This window comes from Chelmon rostratus, chromosome 10 (genome assembly GCF_017976325.1).
Source record: "Chelmon rostratus isolate fCheRos1 chromosome 10, fCheRos1.pri, whole genome shotgun sequence".
Classification (NCBI taxonomy): domain Eukaryota; kingdom Metazoa; phylum Chordata; class Actinopteri; order Chaetodontiformes; family Chaetodontidae; genus Chelmon; species Chelmon rostratus.
Genome location: NC_055667.1, coordinates 19,002,406 through 19,027,235, shown reverse-complemented (window position 1 = coordinate 19,027,235; position 24,830 = coordinate 19,002,406). Strand labels below are relative to the sequence as shown.

General features: G+C 45.3%; 1 protein-coding gene across 2 annotated transcripts in view; it reads right to left on the bottom strand.

The window, feature by feature from the left end:
* Positions 1–200: 200 nt before the first annotated feature.
* Positions 201–24,830, bottom strand: part of plxnd1 (plexin D1) — a 66,784-nt gene continuing 42,154 nt past the window's right edge. Inside the window, exons 19-36 of one of the 2 annotated variants that reach the window (XM_041945983.1) lie at positions 22,773–22,922; positions 18,781–18,895; positions 18,079–18,186; positions 16,345–16,457; positions 15,187–15,291; positions 12,952–13,082; positions 11,019–11,217; positions 10,783–10,929; positions 10,466–10,622; positions 9,983–10,086; positions 7,734–7,797; positions 6,430–6,464; positions 5,689–5,793; positions 5,332–5,495; positions 5,095–5,242; positions 2,371–2,511; positions 2,186–2,260; positions 201–1,231 (exon numbers count right to left, since the gene is read on the bottom strand). In XM_041945983.1, coding sequence (XP_041801917.1) covers positions 1,115–1,231; positions 2,186–2,260; positions 2,371–2,511; positions 5,095–5,242; positions 5,332–5,495; positions 5,689–5,793; positions 6,430–6,464; positions 7,734–7,797; positions 9,983–10,086; positions 10,466–10,622; positions 10,783–10,929; positions 11,019–11,217; positions 12,952–13,082; positions 15,187–15,291; positions 16,345–16,457; positions 18,079–18,186; positions 18,781–18,895; positions 22,773–22,922 — 2,178 coding nt within the window. In that variant the 3' untranslated portion in view covers positions 201–1,114. The remainder of the gene's footprint in view (positions 1,232–2,185; positions 2,261–2,370; positions 2,512–5,094; positions 5,243–5,331; positions 5,496–5,688; positions 5,794–6,429; positions 6,465–7,733; positions 7,798–9,982; positions 10,087–10,465; positions 10,623–10,782; positions 10,930–11,018; positions 11,218–12,951; positions 13,083–15,186; positions 15,292–16,344; positions 16,458–18,078; positions 18,187–18,780; positions 18,896–22,772; positions 22,923–24,830) is intronic. The other variant, XR_006007165.1, reaches the window with a different exon arrangement.

Sequence of the window (24,830 nt, the reverse complement as noted above, 5' to 3'; positions counted from 1 at the left end):
TGCTTTTTCATGAGAACTTTTACAAGACTTTCTGAGACGTTCCAGATGCTTGTTTGCTGGCTTTTGGGTGGCAGGCCAAGATCTTAATAGTTTTCAAATGTTGTTAAATTTTGGTATGCTATGTAATGCGTTTAGAAATGAAACACTATGAGACCCCATGCAATAATCATTGTCATCATCGGACGCATTAAAATCCTAAATACTGTAATTTATTTCACAAACTCTGACAAGTCATTTGGCATCACAAATACAGTCTCTCCTCAGATTATATTGAGCTCACGTTTTTTTTTTCTTTTCTCATAAATGTAAATTTCCCTCTTTTAAATTGGTCAGAATCCAACATGAAATTCATTCGTTTACAAGCACACTGATCAACACTTCTATACTGATGCAGCTCTTCCCAGTGAACTGCATTACATCTGATTTCATAAGTTTCGCTCATTTATATTCCTCCCTCCACTCCTCCACAACCCATCATCAACCTGCAAAGCACACTGAGACGTATTGTTCAAAGCACCGATGGGCGTCCGTCACCCACCTTCACCAGTCACACCTGAGAACGTTGCAGGCTTTAGGAGATGGGAGGAGTTTGTCGTGGTCCTTCCTACTCATCATGAAGAACAGGCCACTTGAAAGCATTATAACACATCTATAAATATTGCTATGGACATTATAATACAGTACAGTGCATCATTGGCTCGTTCCCTTAAGAAAAGGGTTCAGTGCGTTAAGATTGCCACCAGGGCTTACTCTAGGTCCCAGTAACTGTAAAGACATCCAGAAAAAGCCTCATCTCCAAGCTCCTACACCTTCTCTCTAAAGCGTAGCTGAGCCAGACTGTAATTCTGTCCATGTCATTGGGAAAGATTTGGGAAAGTTGCTCGGCGTTCCCACGTAAGAGGAGGAACACCTCGCAAGATGTGTGACGTTTGAGAGGCAGGTTTAAGCCCTTCGCTCTGCCGCTTCTCACGCCTCTTACAGTCTGTGGGAACAATAATGACACTTATGAAGGCTAACTCCTTAGTGGCCGACATTCCCAAGTAAATATGCAGGTAGGAGAAAGGCAGCTGTCAGCAGGAGAAAGAGACGGCGAGTAGAAAAGACACTGGCAGGTTCAGGCTTCACTGCAGCACTCGTAGATGTTGTCCTCCACGAGGGCAATGACCTGCTCGAACTTGTGGTGCAGCTGAGTGCGCCGTGCGGTGGGGTTGGACTCCAGAGCGCTCACCACCTAAAGGAAAAACACAAACAAAGATGACTTTCGGTGGCTGTCGAGCATTCGTGCATCTATCTGGGGAGGAAATCAGCCACCTGCCTGGACAGAGAAAGTCGAGCGAGAGAAAGGGAGAGCAGCAGAGGAACAACTGGAGTGCTTCTGCCTCTTCTCCAGCCTGCACGCATGCCTCCACACCACAAAAGCTCTTTGCTCTTCACATATTTACAAAACCCACATCTGCTGTTATTCATGCCCAATAGTTGTCACTGTGTCAGTGGGATTTATGGGCTCTTAGCGGCACTGTGCTACCAGGCAGAGCGAACCGAGCTGGGGCGAGAGAATAGGCAATCAGGGGCCATTCACAGAGCTCTGTGAATCAGAGTCTAAGCCCTTGGCCCACGTCAGTACAGTAGCATGACAGAGGAGAGCAGCTAAACGGTATTATCATGAGGGTGCTCCATTAAGGCACAGTCACCACTGACTAAGCCTCTCCTGAGAATAGATGCAGCAGTAGGAAACATGGGGGAGGACAGCAAGGGCTTGAAGAGGGCTAGTTCAAAGAGAAGCAGGAGATATGAAGCAGCAACTTAACAGCGTCATTAAACAGATAGGGGTGGCGGATAAAGAGAACGTAAACAGCACGCTGCTTGCTTGAAGTGAGAGGTACATGTGGGCTGGAAGGGAGGACGCGCTGAAGAAAGAAAATAGCTATTCAGTGCAGATATTCGAGACCACTGAGATGCAGGTTGTGAGACTGTTTACACTGCGCCACGTCTCTCAACGTGCGCACGATCTGCCACGCAGATGCGTCACGCTCCGACACCCATCTGTGAAACTTAACGCCGTGAAAGGGGTCGACTGAGGCATCGTGACTGCAGAGAGGGGCCAGTTTCAACATGAGCGACATATCTGATCTGAATCTGAGATCACATCATCTGAGGGAAGTAACGTCGGAGTCTCTTATCTTACCTGGTTTCTGTATCTCTTGGCATATTTGTAGATTTCTGTCAAGGCCAGGTTGGTGTTGAATTCATTTCGGTATTTCTGCAGGATTGACAACAGGTGTTATATTAGATTCACTTAAAGCATGTAATTGCAGGCTTTTGTGGAGCCAGATGACTGACTCACTATGACTTTCTGAGCACTTTACTCACTCGTGACTCCTCAGCCAGGTGAGCATTCATCTCCTGCTCGCTCAGAGGTGCCATTTCCTGGATCTGCTGGTAGTAGCACTGCACCCTCTTCTTATATTCCGGGATCTCCTTGGCATACAGCAGCTTGTTGGTCGGGGAGTCCTGAAACACAAAGCACATTTCAGTCAAGATTATGCATTCAAGTGTGGTTCATGTGATGCTCTGGAACAAATGGGAGCAAGCTCGAACACATGTTAAAAACATTCACAAGTCATGTAAATGCAAAAACAGGAGGAGGCTGAAAGCGGCGTAGCAGCGAGGGTGCAGAGCTCTGTGCTGTTGTTGTCACGGAGGGTGCGTGACTGTAAAACAACTCCTGTGCCTCCCTGAACCACCGCCAGGCTCCATTTATGGCATAACTTCAACCTTTCATGCCCTTTGGAAGGTTAATTAATAATTTAGCACTAGATTTCAGTCTTTAGAGAAAAGGTTTGTACGTTATTGCACAGTCTGCAGTCAGGTGTCCTAATAAGGAGCTGTTCAGTTGGACTGGATGTTATTTGTTGAAGACCCAATCTAAACCAGCCTCAAGTGAGACAATGGGGGGAGGGGGCAGTTTCCTTTCCACACAACGGGAGAGTCTAGAACTGAGAGCCAGAGAGGGAACATTCCAGTCTAAACAATACTCCTTCATACCTCTGCCACTCTCTCCACAGTCACTTCAGGCTCTGGTGCTTATTCAAGCAGGAAGAAAAGTAGCGGGGCTAAGAGGCTGTGGGCATCCTCTGGTTTCAGTGTTGACTAGTGTTGCGAGCGAGTGTGTGTAGGTCTTTGTGAGCTGTGTGCGAGAGAGAAAGGGACAGAGAGAAAGTAGGACAGGGAAAAAGAGGCGGCCAGCCTCGGCTTTCAGCATCAGTGAATGTGCTTACAGCGCACCTTCACATTTCTGTGTATCATGACTTATTTGTGTCACCTAATATGTGTGTTTGTTTGCATGTGTGTGTGTGTCTGCGTTAAAGGTGCTGGGGGAGTAGAAAGGCTGTGGCCGAGGTCGCTCCTTCTGATAGGGAACCCTCTCTCTTCCTGTCCACAAGGTCACTTCCTGCTGTTGGCCCATCTGCCTGGTAACCCCCTTGTGACCCCGTGGCCCTCCATGTCTGCATCTCGCCAGATAAGAGGGTTTCCGTGGAAACAGCGAGCGTTGCTTCGTTCCCTACCCCCCTCCACTCCTGCTACGCTCCTGCTAATCCAGACCCTGTACCCTTCACTGCCCTGTCCCGAGGCTATCACAAACACTCATGCGCATGCACAAACAAGCAACTGTAAACACTGGAGGAGATTGCAGAAGTGTGTCGTGCCAGTCTCCTTGACCTACAGGAGAAAACCTGGACATATCCTTGAACCCGGTGATTCCACAGTACGAGCACAGCCAGATGCGACATGCTAATGAGGAGGCTGCAAACACAATCATCACGTCTCATCGCTGGAGGTTTCATGCAGGCTACGTCTTTGCATCCATACAGTAAGTACCTGCCCACGTGTACATGTGAATATCGCTGCAGTGAATGCACTGGCTTTGGCACTGAACTGAAATATATAAATCAGACTGTTTCTCAGTGAAAGAGGAGCATTATTTGATGAGTCCTCGGCTCCCTCCAGGGAGGAAGCCAGTCAGAGGGAGACAGGAAGCAGAGCGTGTTCAGGGTCATGGTGTCTGAGGGATGAGACGGATTTGTGAGCAGTGAGGACATTGACATGCAAGCACACACACACACACACACACACACACACACACACACACACACACAGATAGACTGACAGACACACACACACAGATAGACTGACAGACAGACAGAGGCACGCCTGAACACACACACACACACACACACACACACACATACACACACACACGCTCGTGCACAGCCCAAAAAGAGATCCCTGGTGCTCATGACCTTGGATCAGCCGACTCGGCTGAAATAACATGAGGAGAGGTAGATGGAGCTGACAGTCTGAAGGCTTAGGGATAGGGGTTCACAGGGGCACTTGGGAGGTATATGTGTGTGTGTGTGTTAGATGTGTTTAGATAGATACATACAAAGACATAAATGGATATATAGGCATATAAATAGATATGTAACCTTAAGTCAATTATTGATATGATATTTCATCAGTTGTTAGGTAGATATGCTGCACAGGTACTGTAAGATAGATGAGAGGTTACCAAACTGTGAGGCACGCCTCTTCAGAGGGAGAGACGTGAGGCAAACACACTGCTTGAGGTGAAAGGACAGGCGTGTCAAAATTTGTACTCCTTCTCAGAGTCGTGACTCAGTCAGATCTTAACACACAGACCTGATGCACATATTCTATTTTGATTCAGTGTGACCTACACTTCCTGATGATGTCATTATCTCCAATGTCCATCCCGAACAAAGAAAAATCATAGAAAAAAGGTGCTCCTTACAGCTCACAGAACTTGACTGAGAATCATCACATTTTTACGTTTTCTTTAGTACCAAAGTAATCCAGTGATAGTTGTCTGTACATCCAGGGGAACAGTACAAACAGCAACCGCTAATAGCTAATTCGGCATACTTTTTATGGTAATTTGCCAAAATGTGAACAAATGTAGGATAAAAAAATAGCTAACAGGAGTATACAGGGGTGTTGGTTGTCTTAATTTTGTTGGACGATGAAAGATAGATAGATAGATGGACGAATGGATGGAAGGATGGATAATCTCACCTTGCCGAGCTGCAGGTCAGAAATGGAGCAGGCGTCTATGAAGGCCTGGGCGATGACAGACAGACAGGCGTCCATGTGATCTGTCTTATCAATGTCAAACACAAACTGAGGATTCTTCAGGATGTTCACCCAGAAACGCAGAGGTAAACTGCAGGGGGGAAGATAAGCTTTTAAAGCCTTGCACTTGCACAGCGAGGTGGCCAAAGGGGACTTTAATCACAGAGTTTAGTCGTCTACCTGTTGGTTTTCCAGATGTGCAGGGTGTCTGGGTCTGTGATGCCCCGTTTGTCAGCCTGTTCCTCCAGGAAGTCAAAGAAGTATTTGACAGCCAGAGGGGGGCGGTCCGGAGGGATGCTGAGGATGGCTTGAAAGAGGTCATCCAAGAACTTCTGAAGAGTTCCCTGTGGAGGAAAAGAAAAAAGGCGGCTCATACATACGCAGAGACATGGTTTCATGGGATGTAGGAATTTCTGGATGGGTCCTGAGGCTAATACAGGCCATAAAAACAAGAAATTGAGATGACTTAGATATGAAGCTGTAATGTAAGTCTCTTTGCAGTGTTGACAAACACTCTCTCTTGTTTATTCTGCTTACCTTGGTAGACAGCAGGCGTGTCAGGTAGATTTCAGGAAGGACCTTCTTACGGTGGCTCTGCCTGTGCGACCTCTTGGTCTCCATTAGCTCATCATGAGGTAGGACCTGGAAAAGCAGAGGTCAAAGATCAGCAGGTTGAAGGTTGAAGTAACCCCCTCATAAGTGAATAAATGAATGCTCTACTGCTTCTGCTGTTCCAGTTTTCAAAGGGGAATTTTCTGTTTCTTGCATTAGACACATGATCCCAAAACCACATCAGGGTATTTTGAAACGCTAAATAAAATATGGATTTGAGGAAGTGATGGGAGTTGGGAAATTCTCGTGGTTTTTCTCTGCTTGCTGTGTGCAAGATCATGTCTCTGGCTTGCTCATACAGGTCTAAATAGGGGTGGGGAAAAGAAAGAAGCAGCCAGAATCCACCTACTTGTGTTAAAAAAAAAAGGTCTACAACTGTCCTGTAAAACTAACTATTCACCCGGCAAATTGTGTTCCAAGGAACTCATTATTCTAAAGTCAAAGGGCCCATATCTTGGCTGACGTTTATAAAAGAGCTTAAGCTGCATTAGTGCTGTCATGTCCTCTCAGCAGCTTTCCTTTTCACCTCCATTCACCCTCATTCTCTCTGTCGTCAGGCCCGCTTGGGCTGACTAACAGTGGCACACACAGAAAAAGCTCTGCTAATAAACTCGGAGCGCACTTATAGAAATATTCTGATTAGCTACAGCACGAGGAGGTACTCACCAAGTGTACATACTTCTCCGTATCCAGATCTTTAACTAAAGGAGAAAAAAAGACACAACAATGTGCAATCAGCAAGGTGGAGACCTGAGAGATCGAGAGGAGACACGAGGAGGGAGGACAGAGGAGTGTGACAGATAGGAGGCAGAAAAAAATAGAGGGAGGGAGATTGACAGGAGAGCAAGGGAGATAGAGTACATGCGAGAGGAGAAAGTGATTAAGGTGGACTGTGGGCAGGTAGGGGAGGGGAGCTGTCTGAGAGAATGAAAGAGAAAGATTACGAGTGAAAGGAGAGAGAAAAGAGAGAGATTAGGGGAGACAGACACACGGAGTCTGTGATTGGTTCTGGAGCCGGTGTAATGAGATGATAATGCTTGGCCAGCGCTGGGAAGGAGCATTAAACCTTGCTAGTTTATATATAGATCCAAACACACTCATACACATGCATGAACACGTATGAATACGCGAGTACATGCCGACGCGTGCCCCAAACACAAACTCAAAGCAGACACAAAGGCAAACAAATACAGTAAATTATTGTACACACACACCAGCAAAAACAAAGACAGGCATTTGTGCAGACACACACACACACACAGCAGCACAGTGAGTGTGTTCTCATTACAGGCTGCTCTGCCAGAGATGCTCCGGCTCAGCGGGCTTCAGTCCAGACCCTCAACACTGATCACAGGCAGACAGGACAGTGTTTTATATTAGCCAGGGAGCACTACAGGCTCATAACACCCCCTTGACGCTTTGAAGCCGGAGCCAGGTTTGGTCCACATAAGCCTATTTTTGGCCCAGTGTGAATGAGAGGAGAGGCTTTGATGGACAGAGCCTGAGCGGAACTGGGCTCTGGTCTGGTACTGATTATGTAAGGTAGACCCAAGACAACAAACGGACAAGCCCATTAAAGGCTGCATGTAGACTCATCCGTCAACAGGCAGAGCGGTCATTATATTCCGGGCTGAGGCCGGACAATGGACCAACTTGTGTCGCATTTTTTCCCACAAGCTGACATTTGCTAATGGAATACATCTATAACAGAGAATAGAGCTCCGAACGAAGCGGTGGCAGAGAGTATGTGTTGTGATTTATTAGGCGCGAGTGTGTTTAGATGTCCGCTGTGTCTTATGGGGACGGGAGGGTGTGTGGTTTCATGCGTGTTTACATGAGCGTATCGTGTTCTCGTGACCAGCTAAGCATGTGCCGTTTCCTGTGATGGAGTGAGTGCGTGTATTTACCCAATTGTGGGTGAGTGTGTGTGACAAAGCGACGGGGAGTGGGTATGTTTGAAGGTGACGTACCTCTCCCCAGGGTGTTCTCTTTCTTGTCTTTCATGCTCATAGCCAGCGATGCCCCCTCTGGGATCTGTGAAGGGAGAGAAGAAGAAGGAGGAGTGAGGCAGGGAGGGAGGGAGGGAAGACGAGAGAGGACAGAGGGCACGGGGTCAGGGGTGAGCTCGGGTGCACCAGAGCAGCGTCATTAAGCATGCCCTCGAGGGGAGTGTGGTGTTGAGAGGTGCATATGTTGGTGTGTGCGCATTCGTGTCAGTCTTGCGTGCATCTAGAGTGGTGGCAAGTCTGCAGGAGCCTGGCTGGGCTCATTAAAGTCAACCCGCGGTGAAATGGATTGAACAGCCTCGCCAGTGAACCCAGACTGTTAGTATATGCTGCAGCTCGCTGCTTTCACAGCTCTGTCCCCGTGGCTCAGCAAAAACTAAACAGAGCACTTAACAAGTACAGGTACAGGGGTGAAGGTTGAGGGTCACGGGACGACTGTTTACTCACGCATTAATGAACGTAGACATAAGAAAACACACACGCACTCATAAAGACATTCATAATGCCGTCCCAGAGTTTAGTAAAAAACTCCATAATGACTGTTAAAAATAAAGCATGTTCAATATTTTATGACCTAAAAAATATATTTATTGCAAATTTAATTCAGAATTATTAAATTTTCTGCATTATTGTGCAATTAAAAGTAAATTATATGATGTACTTGTATTTACAATAATGAAGATATAGTAATAATAATAATATGTGTTCCAAACAGTTGTTTTTGGAGCGTTCCACAACGTGCCCAGTCTTCTGTTGCTCCTGTCCCAACTGGTTTGAAACATGTTGCATAAAATTCCGAATAAGCATAGTCTTAGTCATAGTCATAGTCTATTAACTATATGTCAAAAAGGGTTAGCCACCGCCACATTCTGTTTTAGTTATGTTTTACACAGCGTCCAAACTTCTTTGGAGTCTGGGTTGTAGTAAATGATATACAGAACATATTAATTCACAAATAAGTATTATAAATAGATTCTGTTTATAATAGGTATAGGTATTATAGATAGATACAACTTCTTTAGGGCTCATAAAATGTCAGCTGTTATGATTATATACTTTATCGATTCTTTTATCAAAACATGCAGGCGCTCTGAACAGATTCCCCTGCCAGAGGTACCAGACAATGGACAAGTCTGTGAAGAAGCACTTAGATGTTCACTCATGTTCTGTGAAACTGACGCCACGACGCAGTGAATAAATGCATAATTCCTGCTTTTTGCCTTCTTAGGGGGAATTTTTTCACCCTCAGCTATGCAGATGTTGTGATGTATCATAGATGATTGTCTTGCAACATATCAAGTACTGCAGAGTTGCTGTACCGTGATGCGATTGTTATCGTGGGCAACGTATAGTGGTCGCATCGTATCGCGAGTTACTGTGCGATTCACACACCAGATCAGGAGAGCGGACAAAAAGGCAAAAATAATTTCAGCCAGCACACTGAATAGATGCTCCCAAAAAGATGGTTTATTAAGTACAATTACAACGCACTTGTCAAATTCATATTTCCTGATGAAGATGTAGTGTCCAAAAATTGTAATTGTACTTCATAAATAATCATCTTGGGAGCATCCATTCAGTATGCGGCGCCGTTTTCTTTTGAAATGAACAATATTTGCATATTCATAGAGTCTGGGTTTTTCAATTAGGCAAAATAAGTAGATGTAATTATAAGAATTCTAAAGGAGGTAGGTAATATTATTTGTGGAAAAACACGAAAAAAGCCTCCACAAATTATTGTTTTTGTGTGTTTTGAAACATGAGGGGATTGTCAAGTATTAAATGTGTGATTATTATCACAGATAATGCTTATCAACATATTCAAAATACTATTTTTGTTATAAAATGTTACCTAACTACTGTGAAGATTACACAAACACTCTAGGTCTAAATGCAGAATCTGTATAAAAGCAGCAGCTCTGCTACAGCCCTGCTGCAGTAAACGACCTGCACATAAAGAGAAACATCATGCAGCAGCAGTCAAACACAAACAGAAGGACCAGCTAACTGTGTACAGCCACACAGAGACAGAGTGTCCTCCCGCCCATGGACAGCCAGTGACACCATTTATAAGGACTTCTCACCTTCAGCACTCCCGCTGTTGCTGTTACACTATCAGGGACATACAGGTACACCAATGACAACACCCACCACAGTGGTCTCACACATACATGCACACACACACACACACACACACACACACACACACACACCTGGTAATGGAAGACTGTGTTGAGTTTCTTCCTGCCATCCTCCATCACTGAGGAGTTATCCAGGTCCTGCAGAAGCTTGCTGTTGCTGCCAGAGTCAAACCACTCTGGAGGACAGAAAAGTGGGAGAAAGGACAGAAGGGAGACAGGAGAAGGGAGGAGAGCAATATTAGACAATTTCATCCTAAATTTGGAAAAGAATATGCGAGGCATAGTGCAGCCGTGCTCGCTCTGTGTCACGACCTGTGGAAATATTCTTGGGCCATTAATCAAATCTGCTCTGCAGGCTGCACATCTCTTGAAAGCAATAACTCTTTGTGATTATCACTGTACACTCTCCTCGATGCATTCTGTCATTTATTATATTGCAGCCTCAGGTTAGTTGAGCTTCATGAGAGGAATTGACCTTTTGCAAAGGAGATTACTGTATCTTGGAGGGTTGGGAAGGTGAAGGGATGAAAATAATCAGAGAAAATGTGCTCTTACCCAGCTCTACATCCTCTGCTCGGGGCCACTGGGAGAATGGCAGGTTTTTATAAAAGGCCTCTAGGATTTTTTCCTTCACCTGGCAGATTGTGTCTGTATGCATGACCCTGACAGACAGTGAGTCCATGCCACAGCCCTGGAAGGACACGTTGATGTTCTGCAAAAACAAAAAATGAAATAAAAAAAATGTAAGTTTTGAGTTTCAGCACAACTGAAACGTTCTGGCAGTCAACCTAATTTAAGTTTGACATCTGAGCTCCAGAAAGCAGAAGTGAGGATGTGAAAGATGAACCGAGAGCGTGTGTGCGGAATCAGACCTGTGGCCTGGCCTCAACATTCTCGCGGAGCAGCCACTCCTCGTTGAGGGTGTAGCGGGCCTTCCCTGTGATGGCGTCTATGGAGCCCTTGTTGATCTGCTGCTTGATTGCGCACAGCAGCAGGAAGAAAGGCTCGCCCACTGTTTCCTGCGGAACAAGGCAAAGAGGTGAAGTCAAAAATCAAAGCTGTGGTCATTGTTGTTAACCAATGCTGCCTCCTTCTTTTCCATCCTCACCTTGAGGTAGCTGTACATGCAGATGGACATCCAGTTGGTCAGCATTTTCTCCACGACGGACTCAGTGCGGCGCAGCATCAGTTTGGGGTTCTTGGAGGCCGAGGCATCAATCAGATCCACCAGCAGATCTTTCATGATACTGGTGTAGTACTCCAGCTTACCATGGAGGGCGATAGTGAGCAGAGACGCCAGGCTGCATCTGAAGGGTGAGAAAACAGATTAGGAGAGGAGACAGATGAGAAAAAACATGCCCCGTCAGTGTGAGGCCAGTGATTTAAAAATAAATACCTGACAGAAACAACAACAAGGATTCGTCTTCCCCACAGCACCTGTGACTGCAGGGCCAAATAAAGGCCTGATCTAATGCAGGGAGTGTCTGGGTGAGTAAGTCCAGAGGTACAGGGGATTTCCCTAACAAAGCCCCTTTAATCCAGGAGAAAGGGGCCGCATCAGTCAGTAAGTGCTGACGCTGAGCTGGGACTGGGATGTGGTCTTGCCTCTGGAATTTTCCTCTGATTCTCCACAATGACTGGCTAGTTTTTCGACATGAGGATAAATGACCAAGTGTTTACAAAGCTGGAGCAACCACTTTTCTGAACAGTGGAGATATTTTTGTGTTGTATATGGCAGGCAGAGGCAAACTAGCATGAGAAGTAAAGAAGCAGCAGCGGTGAACACTGGAAAAATAGAGACACCCTCTGTATACAGTGTAATTCAATGCAATACAACACCCTTATAATATATACTACAGTGCTACAAAAAAGTTTATTTTTGTTTGTGACTTGTTCAAGTGATTATGGAGGATTTAAAATATTAAACATGCATTAACTGTATTTTGGCCACTGCTCTGTTTTGTCTCGACCTACTCCTACATATAAAGTACCATATTACTGGAACTTCTTGCCTTGGTGATGCATTTGAAGATGTAGTGTTGGTATACAGAAAACAGCCCTTTTAAACTATAATAATCCATATTATGTCAAGAACCACTCAACTAAGTAAAGAGAAATGACAGTCCATCATTGCTTTAATGACGGTCAGTCAATCCGGAAAATTTCAAGAACTTTGGATGTATCTTCAAGTGCAGCCGCAAAAACCATCAAATGCTACGATGAACCTAGTTCTCAAGAGGGCCACCCCAGGAAAGGAAGACCAGGACTTAACTCTGCTGCAGAGGATAAGTTCATTACAGTTAGCAGCCTCAGAAATCACCAATTAACAGCACCTCAGTTTAATGCCTCACGGAGTTCAAGCAGCAGGCACATCTCAACATCAGCTGTTCAGAAGAGCCTGTGTGAATCAGGCCTTTATGGTCGAATAGCTGCAAAGAAACCACTACTGAGGGAGACCAAGAAACACAAGGTACTTTGGTCTGATGAGTCCAAATTTGAGATTTTTGGTTCCAGCCGCCGTGTCTTTATGAGACACAGATAAGATGAATGGATGGTATCTGCATGTGTGGCTCCCACCGTGAAGCATGGAGGAGGAGGTGTGACAGTGTCCGGGTGCTCTGCTGGTGACACTGCTGGCAATTCATTCAAAATTCAAGGAAAACTTAACCAGCAGGGCCAACACAGCATTCTGCAGCGACATGTCATCCCATCCGATTTGTGGGAGCGTCATTTGTTTTCCAACAGGACAATGACCCAAAACACGCCTCCAAACCCAGAGAGTCATCCAAAACAATGAGCTTAAAGATGGTACAACGCTCTGCAGAGATGGGGGGAACTGCAGACTTGTATATTATAGATAGATATTTCTCTGTGGGTTCGTTACTACAAATCACATCTTTCACATAAATGTAGTCCTTTGATCTCAAAATATGATGCAATCCAGTACAGGGTATATTCTGTAAACTGTGTTAGTTAATCTGGAAGGATGCTTTATCTGTTCTATGTTTAACTGCCAAACATATACCAGTTGATGGATTTACCTGTCTCGTACAGCAAAGTCCTTCTGCTGTTCCAAGGCGTGCACGAACGTGATCAGGAAGTGCTTGTTATTGAGAAGCGTGGAGAAAAGTGTGATGCCCTCCTCTATGTTAGGCCTTGTTGTGTTGGTAGCCTGCAGACAGGAGGGGGAATGAAACTGTTATTTTCCTGTGTGATTCCACCTAAAGTGCATTACACACCTGCTGCGCCCTCCCCAATCTATTTCACCACCTCTTGTCTCGAGTGACCCGCACTTTATCTTTCTATCACAGCTCTACCTTCTCTTTCTTCAGGCACCTCCTTCTCTGGTTCTCTCTCAGCAGTATCTCTACCTCCTGCTCCAGTCCCCCCTGGGTGCAGATCCCAGAGGGGTTGGCGGGGACTTGTTCAACCTGGCTTACCTCAATAAATTATTTCTAAATTATCATTTCTAAACAATTATCATTATCTGAATTTTTCTTATTAAATGATTATGTAATTGAAAACGTGTCTTTAGTTGATTCCACCTTTGAAATAATTCACATATAAACACAGTCCTTTTGGAAGGTTTTGTGTCTGCATTGTGCTCAGTAGTCTGAACTGTTGCATATACTAAACTCAGTGGGAACTTGGGAAATGAAGTTAATGCTTCATCCTGAAGCCTTTGCTTGCTATCGGACTACGTTTCCCAGATCTCATCTCTGCCGTGTCTCAGTAGTGGTGAGTTGCGTTTTCAGGGGGTGAGTCTAGAGGCTGGTGACTGCTAGACCATAGACTAGTCCTGTGACAGGTGCATTACCTGAAAGGAATTTTGTTTAAAGAAAGATAAAGTCTACACATCAACAGAATAAAAGGTTTAAAAAACATAATCAGACTGTGTTTACTACCTCAAGTAACTTAACTTATCCCCAGCCAGATCCGTATTTAGAGCTCGCTAGCTACCTAGCTTGCAAGCTCTAAATGGGCAATCGACAGGTAAACAAAAAGAGGTGGCCATGAAACTTTGTAAATTAGAATTGGCCTCTTTAGCACATAATAATAATAATAATAATTGTAAAATAAAAAGTAATTATGTCTTTCTTAGTTTTTCTTTGTTTTTAGCTAGCTAGCTAAAAAGTATGGTTTAGCTAGCTAGCTAAAAACAAATGCCGGGTGCACAACGTTGTGGGCTATTATTGGATGCTTAATCAATGTAACATTACCCAGCTAGCTAGCTAATGTTACACTGGTTGAACCTAGCTAGCTAATGTTAATTGGTTAAACTCATTCAACTCCCAATGGTAGCCGGGGCGTGTATTTGGTTGAACAGCATAGTGCACCGGGCCTTTTTTCATGTCTGTAGTCCCCCCTGAAGTTGTAATGAAATCTGCGCCCCTCGCCATCCCTGACTGTGTGTGATTGTCTCTAAATGTGCCGAGTCGACTTAATGAGTATGGTCTATCTATGGGTGCGACTAAGCAGCAGTGTGATGAAGTCTTCCCTCTGGACTGCAGCCATATGGTGTGGTTTGCAGCCTGACAGAAGGAGAACAGGGGTGTCCATTAAGATAAATGCCCGCCTGTGAGATTTATTTGCTGTGACCTGGAAAACACTTCCTGGGAAGACGATGTGGATCCAAGGCACTTCATCACGGTTAGACAGGCTCCCCCGGCTGCCGACCCAAAACTAGCGCTGCAATCGTTACTTTCCCTTTTCCTGATGTATACACACACACACACACATACGTGCATGCTTTCACTTTCAGCACACGTTCACACAGAGGTGTGTGACAGTGCACGCTCTCTCTCTCTCCCGCTCTCTCTTCATAACTCTCACTCCAGTCCGCCCCTCCATTAAGCACACACACAACAACTAGAGGTGGATCTCGATGAAAAGCACACTGTTCGGTTGTCCAAGAGCCAGTGGGAAGTGTGTCAACAACCTGCCATCAACTTGGTGGGCAGCATATTTCTTGACAAGCTGAAATTTTTTTGTGTCTCACTCACTGGGAGCCGCTGAATGGCGTGCATTAGTATTCATATGCGCATGTGAGCTACAATGACATACTCACGCGCATACATTATAACGAGCACACATGGGCAAAAATACACAATATGCTTTTCTTGACTCCTCATCAACAAACAACCCCACTGTGAAACCTTAATAAGCTTCACTGTGACCCAGTTGCAAAGCAAAGCAGTGAAAAAGGACCCCAATCAAGGCACTCTGGCAGAAGAAAGCACAACCTGACCTAACATCCTAATGGCTTAACCCTTCACCTGCCAGTCCTGCAGCAGCGGGTGGGTCTCTGGCAGCGCTCGAGGGCCAAGACCATCATTCTCGTAAGCGGGCTGGACCAGACTCTTCTCGTAATCGGAGCACATCTGAAACACACATAAACACACGCAGAAAACTGTCATACAAAGTCAGCTTTAGTTGTAAACACGGGAAGACGGATAGGCAGGGAAAACAGGCCTTGAGATTTTGGCGGTAAGTTTGCAGTCTGGAACCAAAGGGCAGAATTTCTTGACGAGGCCCTGAATGGGCCCTGACTGACCATGAAAAGGAAACATGACACCGTGACACAAAACGTCATGAGCCTTAATGGCTTTAGAGACAAACTGACCCATAGCCAAGAGGCAGCCTTTCAACACTGTCTGTCATTCCAGGGCAGCTACATTTGGCTTGTATTCTAACTGTGTCTAAAAGTCTGCTTCAAACGCTGGTGTGTGTGTGAGTAATCTACGAGAACCAGAAGCTCTTGTGGAAAAACAAGAGCACAAAGGGTCGGGGCTAGTGTTTGCTGTCTTAGCGGAAAACTACGGAGAGACGATACCGAAGCGGCAACTCTCAGATTTATGTTTCCCTCCATGCAGCTTTTCAACACTCTCCCCACTCACTTCCTTCACGACAGAAAACACTGTCCACCGTCCACTGCAACAAACCAGCGCGGCTGCCGTTGCGCAAGAGAGTGTATACTTGCAAAATAGCGTGGGCGTGTAAGCAGAATGAGAAGTGTGTTTTGAGAAATCAGGGGGAAAGTTTCCTTGTCTCAGTGCCCGCCATTGTTCTGTCTCCTTGAAAGTCCATGCCTGTGGTTGCAAGACAAAGCCCGCTGAGTTGTGTCTGTCTGTATCGGTGGAAAAACAACCACCAGCAGATAGACCCGCAGTCTACCTTCAGGGTGGATCACACATCGGTAAAATGCTTACCTATAGAGAACACATTAACCCTCCTGCAGGGTGCCAAACTGAGCTACACTTCGCTAGATGCCTGCTCTGTGTTTAAAAGTTCCAAGGTGAATTTCCATCCTGCATATTACAAGCAGTGGGAAACGGGACACGTAGAGGGAGAAAATACTAAAATCCCATTGAGAAAAATGGTATTGTCAGTGTGCCAGTCGAAATCAGATAGCCGGGAAAAATAGGCTCTCTCACCTTGGGGAAGAACGTGCGCGTGACAAACTGTTTGTACTCCAAAAAGGGGATGCCCTGGCTGCGATTCAGCTCCTTGGTCAGGTCTGTCATGTCCGTCTGCAGCTCTGCAAAGCCTAAAAAAAAGAGAAAAGAAAAGGCCCAAAAAGGCTTGAATCCTGGGACTCTTTTTAAACCACAATCTTGTTTCTGGCTCCTCGAGGTTTATTTGTTGCTAAGCAAAATGAGTCAGAAATCTGTTCACAGGCTAATGCAATAACCATCAAAATTCTCCCAAGCTGCCGTGGGATCTGTGAGAATCTGTCTCTTTTCAGTGGAAGAAATGTTAGATCAGACACAGAAATGTATCACTGAATTTCCTCAAACTAGTGATGTGTTCTGGTTGAATACTAAATAATGCCAAACACCCATCCTCTGATCTTCTTCCTCTCTCTCTCCTTCTCGTCCCTCTTTGCCAGATTGTGCAGTCCGGCACGGCATGCAGACAAATATTTACCAAACAACAATCAGAGCAGCCAAATCCAGTCTGAGGCCCTCATCCAAAACATGTGTGCAGGCTGAGGTTTATATGCTGCAGAAACAGTATCAGCATATCCACACTGACTTGAATCTGCATGCTAATATTGGAGCCACTTTATTGGATAGCATGTTCTAGGAGAGGATAATGTTCTCCTCTAATGAGACGCTGGAGATCCCTTTATGGAGGAGCTCTTCCTGTGGTGGGATGAGAGACGTATTTGGGTTACAATGCCAGTTTCTTCAGACAGTGTGTGTGTTGAAAGCAGGGAATACTAGACCTGAGGGATTAAAAACATATTTCATTACTCCTCCAGGTTATTTATCCTCCTGCTCACTAAAGAGTCCTCTGCAGCTCACACCATCAACTCCTGATTGGGCGCAGCAGGCCCGGACACACCCTCCCCACTTTCCAGACAAACAACAAAACCCTCCTGTAACCTGGAACATGTCAATTCCCCATCTTCCTTCACTCCCTCTTCTTCCGCTTTTATCACATCTTTCATCTCAGTAGAGCTATCCCTTGCTCTGCGCACAGTCGCCCTGAACCCGGCCGCAGATCTATCTGCGTCCTCTGACTAAACAGCCTCTCCTCCGCCCACGCCTCTGCTTCTCCCCGGACTCGCTGCCCTGACTCCCGCTCCTATCTCTTCCTCCCTCCACTTCTCTTTCTCTATCCGCCCCCCCCATCTCTACTCCATAAATCTGGGTGCACAGACGCGGAGTGGCCTTCACGCAGCTTTACTCTAATGCCCTAGACACACATATGCACAGATAGACTAAGGGTACTAAGCACACACACACACACACACACTCACACACACACGCAGGGCTTGTTCCTACGGCGCAGACACAAGAGAGGCGATACGGCCACTCAGTGCGACTTGCGTGTGACTGATCATTTGTCAGACACTGCGTTTTATGAGTCACGCTTACTAGGCACAAATCTGTCAACAGTTGTATCTCCCCCCTACTTCAGCCGAGAGAAAAATCTCAAACAAACACACATTTTGTATGCACACACACACACGGACATGCACAAACAGACAAATATATGTGGTCAATATTTCTGTCTTCCCAGAAGCTCTTTTTTCATGTCAATCGACACGAAACATCATTTGAGGGCTAAACAATGCGTAGCAGAGCTCGTACAGCAGTAGAGTGTGTGTGTGTGTGTGTGTGTGTGTTTGTGCGTGTGTGTGGGTTCTTGTGTAAACACACCTTTACGGATCTCCTCTCTGATCTGGGACTCCATCTCCTCCATTTGGAGTAGCGTTTTCTGCCAGTAGCGTTCCGCCCTTCGGCTCTTTGTGCAATACACTACAAGAGCTGAGAGAGACAAAATGCAGTTTACATGCAGCGTGCTTCAACCCACAGACTCGACACGATGACAGCTTCCAACATAATGAACGGGTTCAAAAATGTGCCTAAAAGATTTTCAGCCTTTGAGAAAAATCTGTGCATGAATGTATCTGACTGCGAGAGCGCGTAAGAGAAAGTTCTCTCGGGAAGTTTGTGAATGGTTGTAAATAAAATCGGTGCACATTTTATTTCAACGGCTATGTCACAGGCGCGCAGTCTGACAAGAAAAAGGGCTCCTGCGGATATCTGAGAGCTGATTCAAAGCAGGGAACTGTGTGAAAATCCAGACTTGCACCAATTTTCACCCCCTACACCTGCCCTTCACACACACTCACACAAAGATTACAGAACAGAGTGCACACACACGCACATGAGCGCACAGGCAGAGCAGACCTCGAGGGGAACAGTGGGGTCTTTGTGCTTCGGGTACTGAGGAGGGATGAAGCAAGTGAGGGAAACTATGACCCCAGAATTCCTTTTATCTGTTCCACATCTGGAGCATCCATCGCTACAGCAGGCAGACATCCATCATCCGCTGGTAAGCATGTGTACACAACCTACCCACAGTGCACAGCAGCAGCAGCACGCAGCACACCACAATGGACACCACAATGGCCAGCTCGCTGCCGCCCAGCTGCACTTTGGCGATGGTGCGACGAAAGTTCCCCACTTGAACCTGGAAAGAGAAAGAACACGTGAAACTGGACCGAGCTCCTTCAAAACATGCTAGTACGTCTTTTCTTTTTATCAGTTCTTTGTTTTTCTTTCATCATAGTAGCTGTTTGCTTGTGTGAAGCCCACATGGACACCAAATATACCGATGCAGCGGTGAAATCTGTCAGAAAAATAACACAGCTTCTTTCATAAAACCTCATATTGTCGACAAAAAGTCTTACTCTCCTCTTGTAAGCACTATAAATAAAACCGACAACAAAAGGCTGTCGTCCTGATTCACAGCTCATGTCTTTGATAATCATCCAACTAGAAGAAGTCACAGGAGATGAAGGACATTTAAATCATGTGATAAACTAAGCTTATCTTATAATCAAACCTGCCCTAACGATAACTAATAACATGAACATCAACTTAAATTCTGCTCCACATAAAGCTCTATACTGTAGTTGGTTTTTATGAGACTATAATTCAGATTTATGCCATATTACCGGATACTGAATATTCCTGGACACTACGACCTGTGATAAAAATAAATATGTCATAAAAAATAAAGATGAAATCTCAGCAGTCCAGGATGGCCATGTCAAATTATTATTAATCATGAGATCTTTCTCGCAAGCCGCTGCTCAGGCATCACCAGTCTACTCGAAAGCCGTGCAAAGATGCAAGAATGGGAGCGATGTGGTCCGTCTTCCTAAAATTTTTTAAAAGCAGAGAAGCTGGAGGTGAGCAGCTGACTTATAGTGGTAGTAAAGAGAATTACAGTGAGAGGAAATAAGATGTGCAACTGTTCATAACCTTCCTGGATACTTGGATGTCACATAATAGGTCGGAGTCAAACATAATCTTTTTCCTTAAAAGTTCAGTATTATACTATTGCAAACACTGAACATCTGCTGTGAAAATATGTGACTTAATTATGAATCATTAATTAGAAATAAATTTTATTTTGAGAAAGCTTGGCCAGACAGAGCAGTGATGAGCAGAGGCAGTCGGTGCAGTAAGTATTTTCTTTGTAATGTGGTATAAAAATGGATGCAGTGTAACACTGGCAGTTCCTAATGAGAACACAAGCCTGCATGCACGCACAAATGCACGGACGCATTATTTGTCTCATGGACGCAGGTGCACACGCGGAAACAAAACAACACGCTGCAGACGTTGAAAAATGGTCTGTCGCTGCGACGAGCCGGAGGAGTCACCCAGTTCAGAGTAACCTAGATGTGACAAGGAGAGGACTTTCACTTCTGCCTTCTGATTAGTCAGCAGGGTCTCTGTGGTCCCTCCACACATCTTTTCCTCTCCTTCCTCAATCCGAACATACTTCATAAAAAAAGAGCCTCAGATAAAACGCCTCCAATCCTCAGACCAAATCCCTCTTACGCTGGTCTTACTCTGAGGGGGGAAACTGGCTCGCTGGCTCCCTCCTTCTTTCCTCATTCCCTCTTCCTCTTTCTGGTCCAGGCGTTTATTTAGCCAGACCAGCGAGAGGAGGCCCTCTTCCAGAGACTGCAACAGCCAGGCCTGGTGTAATGGAGGGGAAAATGCCATTGTTCCATGTTCCTGTTTCGCTCGGGTACAAAAACACTGCTTCCCCACATCCACCGCTGCAGCTCACTGCTCCAAGTCGGAGCCAAGCAAAGCACAAGCATGTAAAAATAGACCTGCCACCGAAAGTAAGTGAAGAAACACAAATGGCCACAAGGTATACACACAGCTCAAAATGCATGCACGTATTCAAATGTGCCGACACAAAGGGAAAAGGTACATGGGCTCTGTTTATGAACCCCGTCGAATGAGCACACTAATCATCCTCGCCGCTCATGTGCAGCCAGCCCACCCATTTGTGTTATGAGATCTCATTTGACCCTTGCCCCGCCTTTATGTCTTTGCTAATTGCCCGTGTTTATTCTCAGACATCCAGAGTGGCAGACGGGGGTGGGGGGATGGGGGGGGGGTGTGAGAGTGAGCCACAGGTACGCGAGGAGAGAGAAAGCGAGCGAGACAGGGAAAGAGTGAGAGAGAGAGGTGGGTGAGGGGAGAGGGGGAGTGGGAAAAATAGAGCTTTCGTTCTATTTCTGTGTCAAAGTGGGGAAATGGTTCTTACAGCACAAGTCAGCTGACAGACGGAGACACACTAACATATGTTTCTGAGCTATTTCAGCAAACCACTCACAGCCTGCCTCATACTTAAATATAGATGAATGCTTTCCCTTCTTAATAAAGCCTTATCAAATGGACCAAAATGGACGGCAGCAGATGGGAAACGCGGGTAGAGGACAGAGCATGTGCGGTTTTATCAGGACTGCGCACGGCTCGACCACGTCTTGATTGAGACCTTGAATTTTGACGGAGGAACTCGGAGACAAAACAAAAACACGGGCGAGGAGCGAGATCGTTGCTGAGTCAGAGGGCTCAGGTCTCGCTGCGAGCAGATAGCGTCTGTGTGATAGGTGATTGTGTCGGTGATGACAGACGAGCTGATTACGGATTAGAGAGATAACGGGAAAGTGGCAAACACTGTGGCACTGTGGCACCACCCCCACAAACTGCTGATTCATGGTGGCATGCTCAGAGGCTACACACCATTCATAATGCATGGAGAGGGACACACACACTGACTGTGCACGTGTAACATACAAGAGAAAAGAGGGTTGATTATTTTAATAATTTTTTTATTAATTTCACCAAAATCCCTCGCATTGTGTTTTGGATTTATTTCATTATTTTATCCTCAACGTGACACGTTTATTTATTTTGGCTTTATTCTTTTATATTTCCATTGCAACCTCAGCGCTTTTATTTTGAAGGCCAGTGGAAGGAAGTAATTGTAACTTCGAATACGTCTCTCGTCAGTCCGTGTTGATCGTGACTGCGAGAGGTAGGTGTCCGAGGCCACTGTAACAAAAAGTTGTCTTCACAAGTTTTATTAAGCATTCCATGAAAATAAGTTAGGGTACTGTTGTTTGGTGACATGTTGTGAAAGTTTAAATCCATATAGCAGAACTGTGTCGTTGTGTTTGAGTGAGAAAGCAAGCTAGCTTACCGTGCAGTTCTCCCTGCATCTTGCACGTGCGTGTGTGTGAGTGTCGGTGCGGAGGGGTGCGCTTCGGCGCATGTGCTAATCCATCTCTCTTGTAATTTTTATGTTAGGTGGAATTTTGGATGGCATGACAACTCACATTCCATTTTTATATGATTTCATATGATGCAGGTATGTGCACAGCTGGTTGGGTTCAGAAATTACATTTATTAACATTCAATTTAAAGTGTACTGCTGACTATGTGTTCCTGTAAAAAAAAAGTCTTTGGTTTGATTTTTTTTTATTTTTCGTTATTTCTGCTAAATGGGTTACATGATTTTGATATTGTGCATAAGGTACTGTTGTATCATTTATATTTAATTTATTCATACATTTATTGTTTTAATTTATTTTTCACAAGATTGTATGGCTGTATAGTGTAAAGTCAGTCCGTGTTGATCGTGACTGCGAGAGGTGGAATTTTGGATGGCATGACAACTCACATTCCATTTTTATATGATTTCATATGATGCAGATGATGCAGGAATAAACCTCCAGTCAGACAGCACCCTCTGTGTACAGCGTCCCTCTGTGTCCAGTCTCCTCCTATGCACCAGAACACAACGCAGTGTAGCCAGGGTGTTGCAGATCGTTCCGGCTACACACGGACCTGTGCAGATCAAATCTGTCTCGATGAACATCGCAGATGGTCTGACTACATGTTTTGCTTGAGTAGTGTGTGACAGATGGGTGACATCTTTAAATTATCACGGCCCACCTAGCGATATATTTTCAACACGAGGTTGAACTGGTGTTTGCACTTCATTGTGGTGTTTTACATGTTTGCACACGTACCGTGACAGGCAGCTCTCTCTCGCTGGAGCTCAGCAGTCCGTTGATGGTGCAATGGAACAGCTGGTCGTTACTGAAGCTGATGTTACAGGGATAGGAGCCAATCATCACAGAGTATTCCTCCGACAACAGCTCCAGATCGCTCGGCCCTTTCTGCGCCAGAAACAAACAAAAACAGCCGTCAGCCGGACGGTGGTAAGAGGCCGGAGGGGCCTGGTTTGAACAGGCACAGATAACATTCATGAACCACAGCAGCTTTAACCCACACACATATACTCTCGTATACACACACACACATAGAAAGGGAGCTGCGGCAGGCCTGTCACGCAGCTGTCGCACAGAGGAAGCCAGAAGAAAACTCATCCATTCTGGGCTAGAGTTCAGCTTAAAGCAGCAAACATTCCCGCTGCCTCTCTCACATGGCCAGGGAAGTTTCTACAAACAAACCCGCTGACAGTCATCCCCGCCTCTGCCCAAAATAACATTCTCAGGGCCCTTTCAGGAGCCTGCAGGAACAAGCTGCAAGGCCATTTTTTAAAAAAATCCATCCAATTCTGTCCTATGCTAATCCAAGCCCCTCCCCTGCTAAGTTTTAGTTCAATTAAAGGGGCGACCAACAGATTTTACGTGTAAAACAGAACTGTTGTGCAACGTCTTCAGCGGCTGTGAAAGTGACCTTTCTACAGTCTGACAGTGATGTCATCAGGGTTGTCTCAGCTTGAGTTTGGAGACTACAGATTGATAACAGACAGCCTGTGGGGCCTGTTTGAGAGACATTTGACAGGCAGGGAGCATTTAATGAAAGCTATTAAGTTGCATCATGGGAAATGTAGGATCCAGTGTTTTCAGAGCTAGTCCCACACTAGAGACTAAACATCGGCTTTTGCTGCTTCGATTTTGACCTCTTAAGTCCCCAAACTTTCTGGAAGTGCAACACTAAATCACTGGAATACTCCTTTAACAATCATTAGCACAAGTCTCTACTTAGCTTAGCTGCTCTCCATAATTAATTGACAGTTACAGAATATGAGGCTGTAAAACTGTACAGTTTAATGACTAAATGGAAAGTTTCCGGTTGTTCCCCAAAGTGACTGCTGAGATCTGGGAATGTGGTACCATCGCTTATTCCTAAGAGGTGAGAAACACGCGTGGGTAACTCAGCTACACATCTAAAGCACTATATCTGGAGGTAAACCTGAACCAGGAAGTCAGCCTGTAAACTCTGAAGGATTTTCCAAACAGACCATTTGGGTAATAATTTTACCATCATCTCAGGGTTTGTTTCGTCATCTGACCGCTCTTGTTTCTTGCCCTGTCAGACGATGTCGTAGCAACCCTAGAAGTCTGAAATTAGCTTAGCATGTATCATGAATATTAATGCATAGGAACAAAGGCCAAACTACGAAAATAAGACCCAATTTGACTGAAACTGCGTTTTCCCTTTAAAATAAGAATGACAAGTGAGGAAGTGTGTGTGTGTGTGTGTGTGTGTGCGCGCGCGTGTGTGCGTGTGTATGTGTGTGTGTTTATCCCCAGTGTTCTTCCTTGCTTTGATTACACCCTTAGGGCCCTATCCTGTCCCTTCTGCAGGATGCCACCCCCTGGGTCTTTGTCAACAAATGCTTCCTAACACAGACATAACATACAAACACACACACACACAGATATATACACATTTGCAATACACGCATACATCAACATAACAAAATATGTTTGAGCATATTGTAAAAAATACACTGCATAATCTCCATATACAACACAGCATTTTCACACTGAAACTCATTGAACCAAAACAATGAATTCTAAAGGCCAAAACAGGATGAAAGCAAACAAAAACCACCCACATTCCAGCTCTGGTCCTTAATATAGGATCTGGCTGACTAACAAGCTCCCTATTAAACAAACACACACATTCTCTCTCCAGCCTCTCTCGCCCCTCCAGGTCCACCATAAGTGGAATCCACCTTCCTAAAGAAAACAGGAAACAACAGGCAAGTCGCCCATGTAGACAGGCTGGGCTGAGGCAGCGATTCCTGCAGGGGCCTCATCCTGACACACACA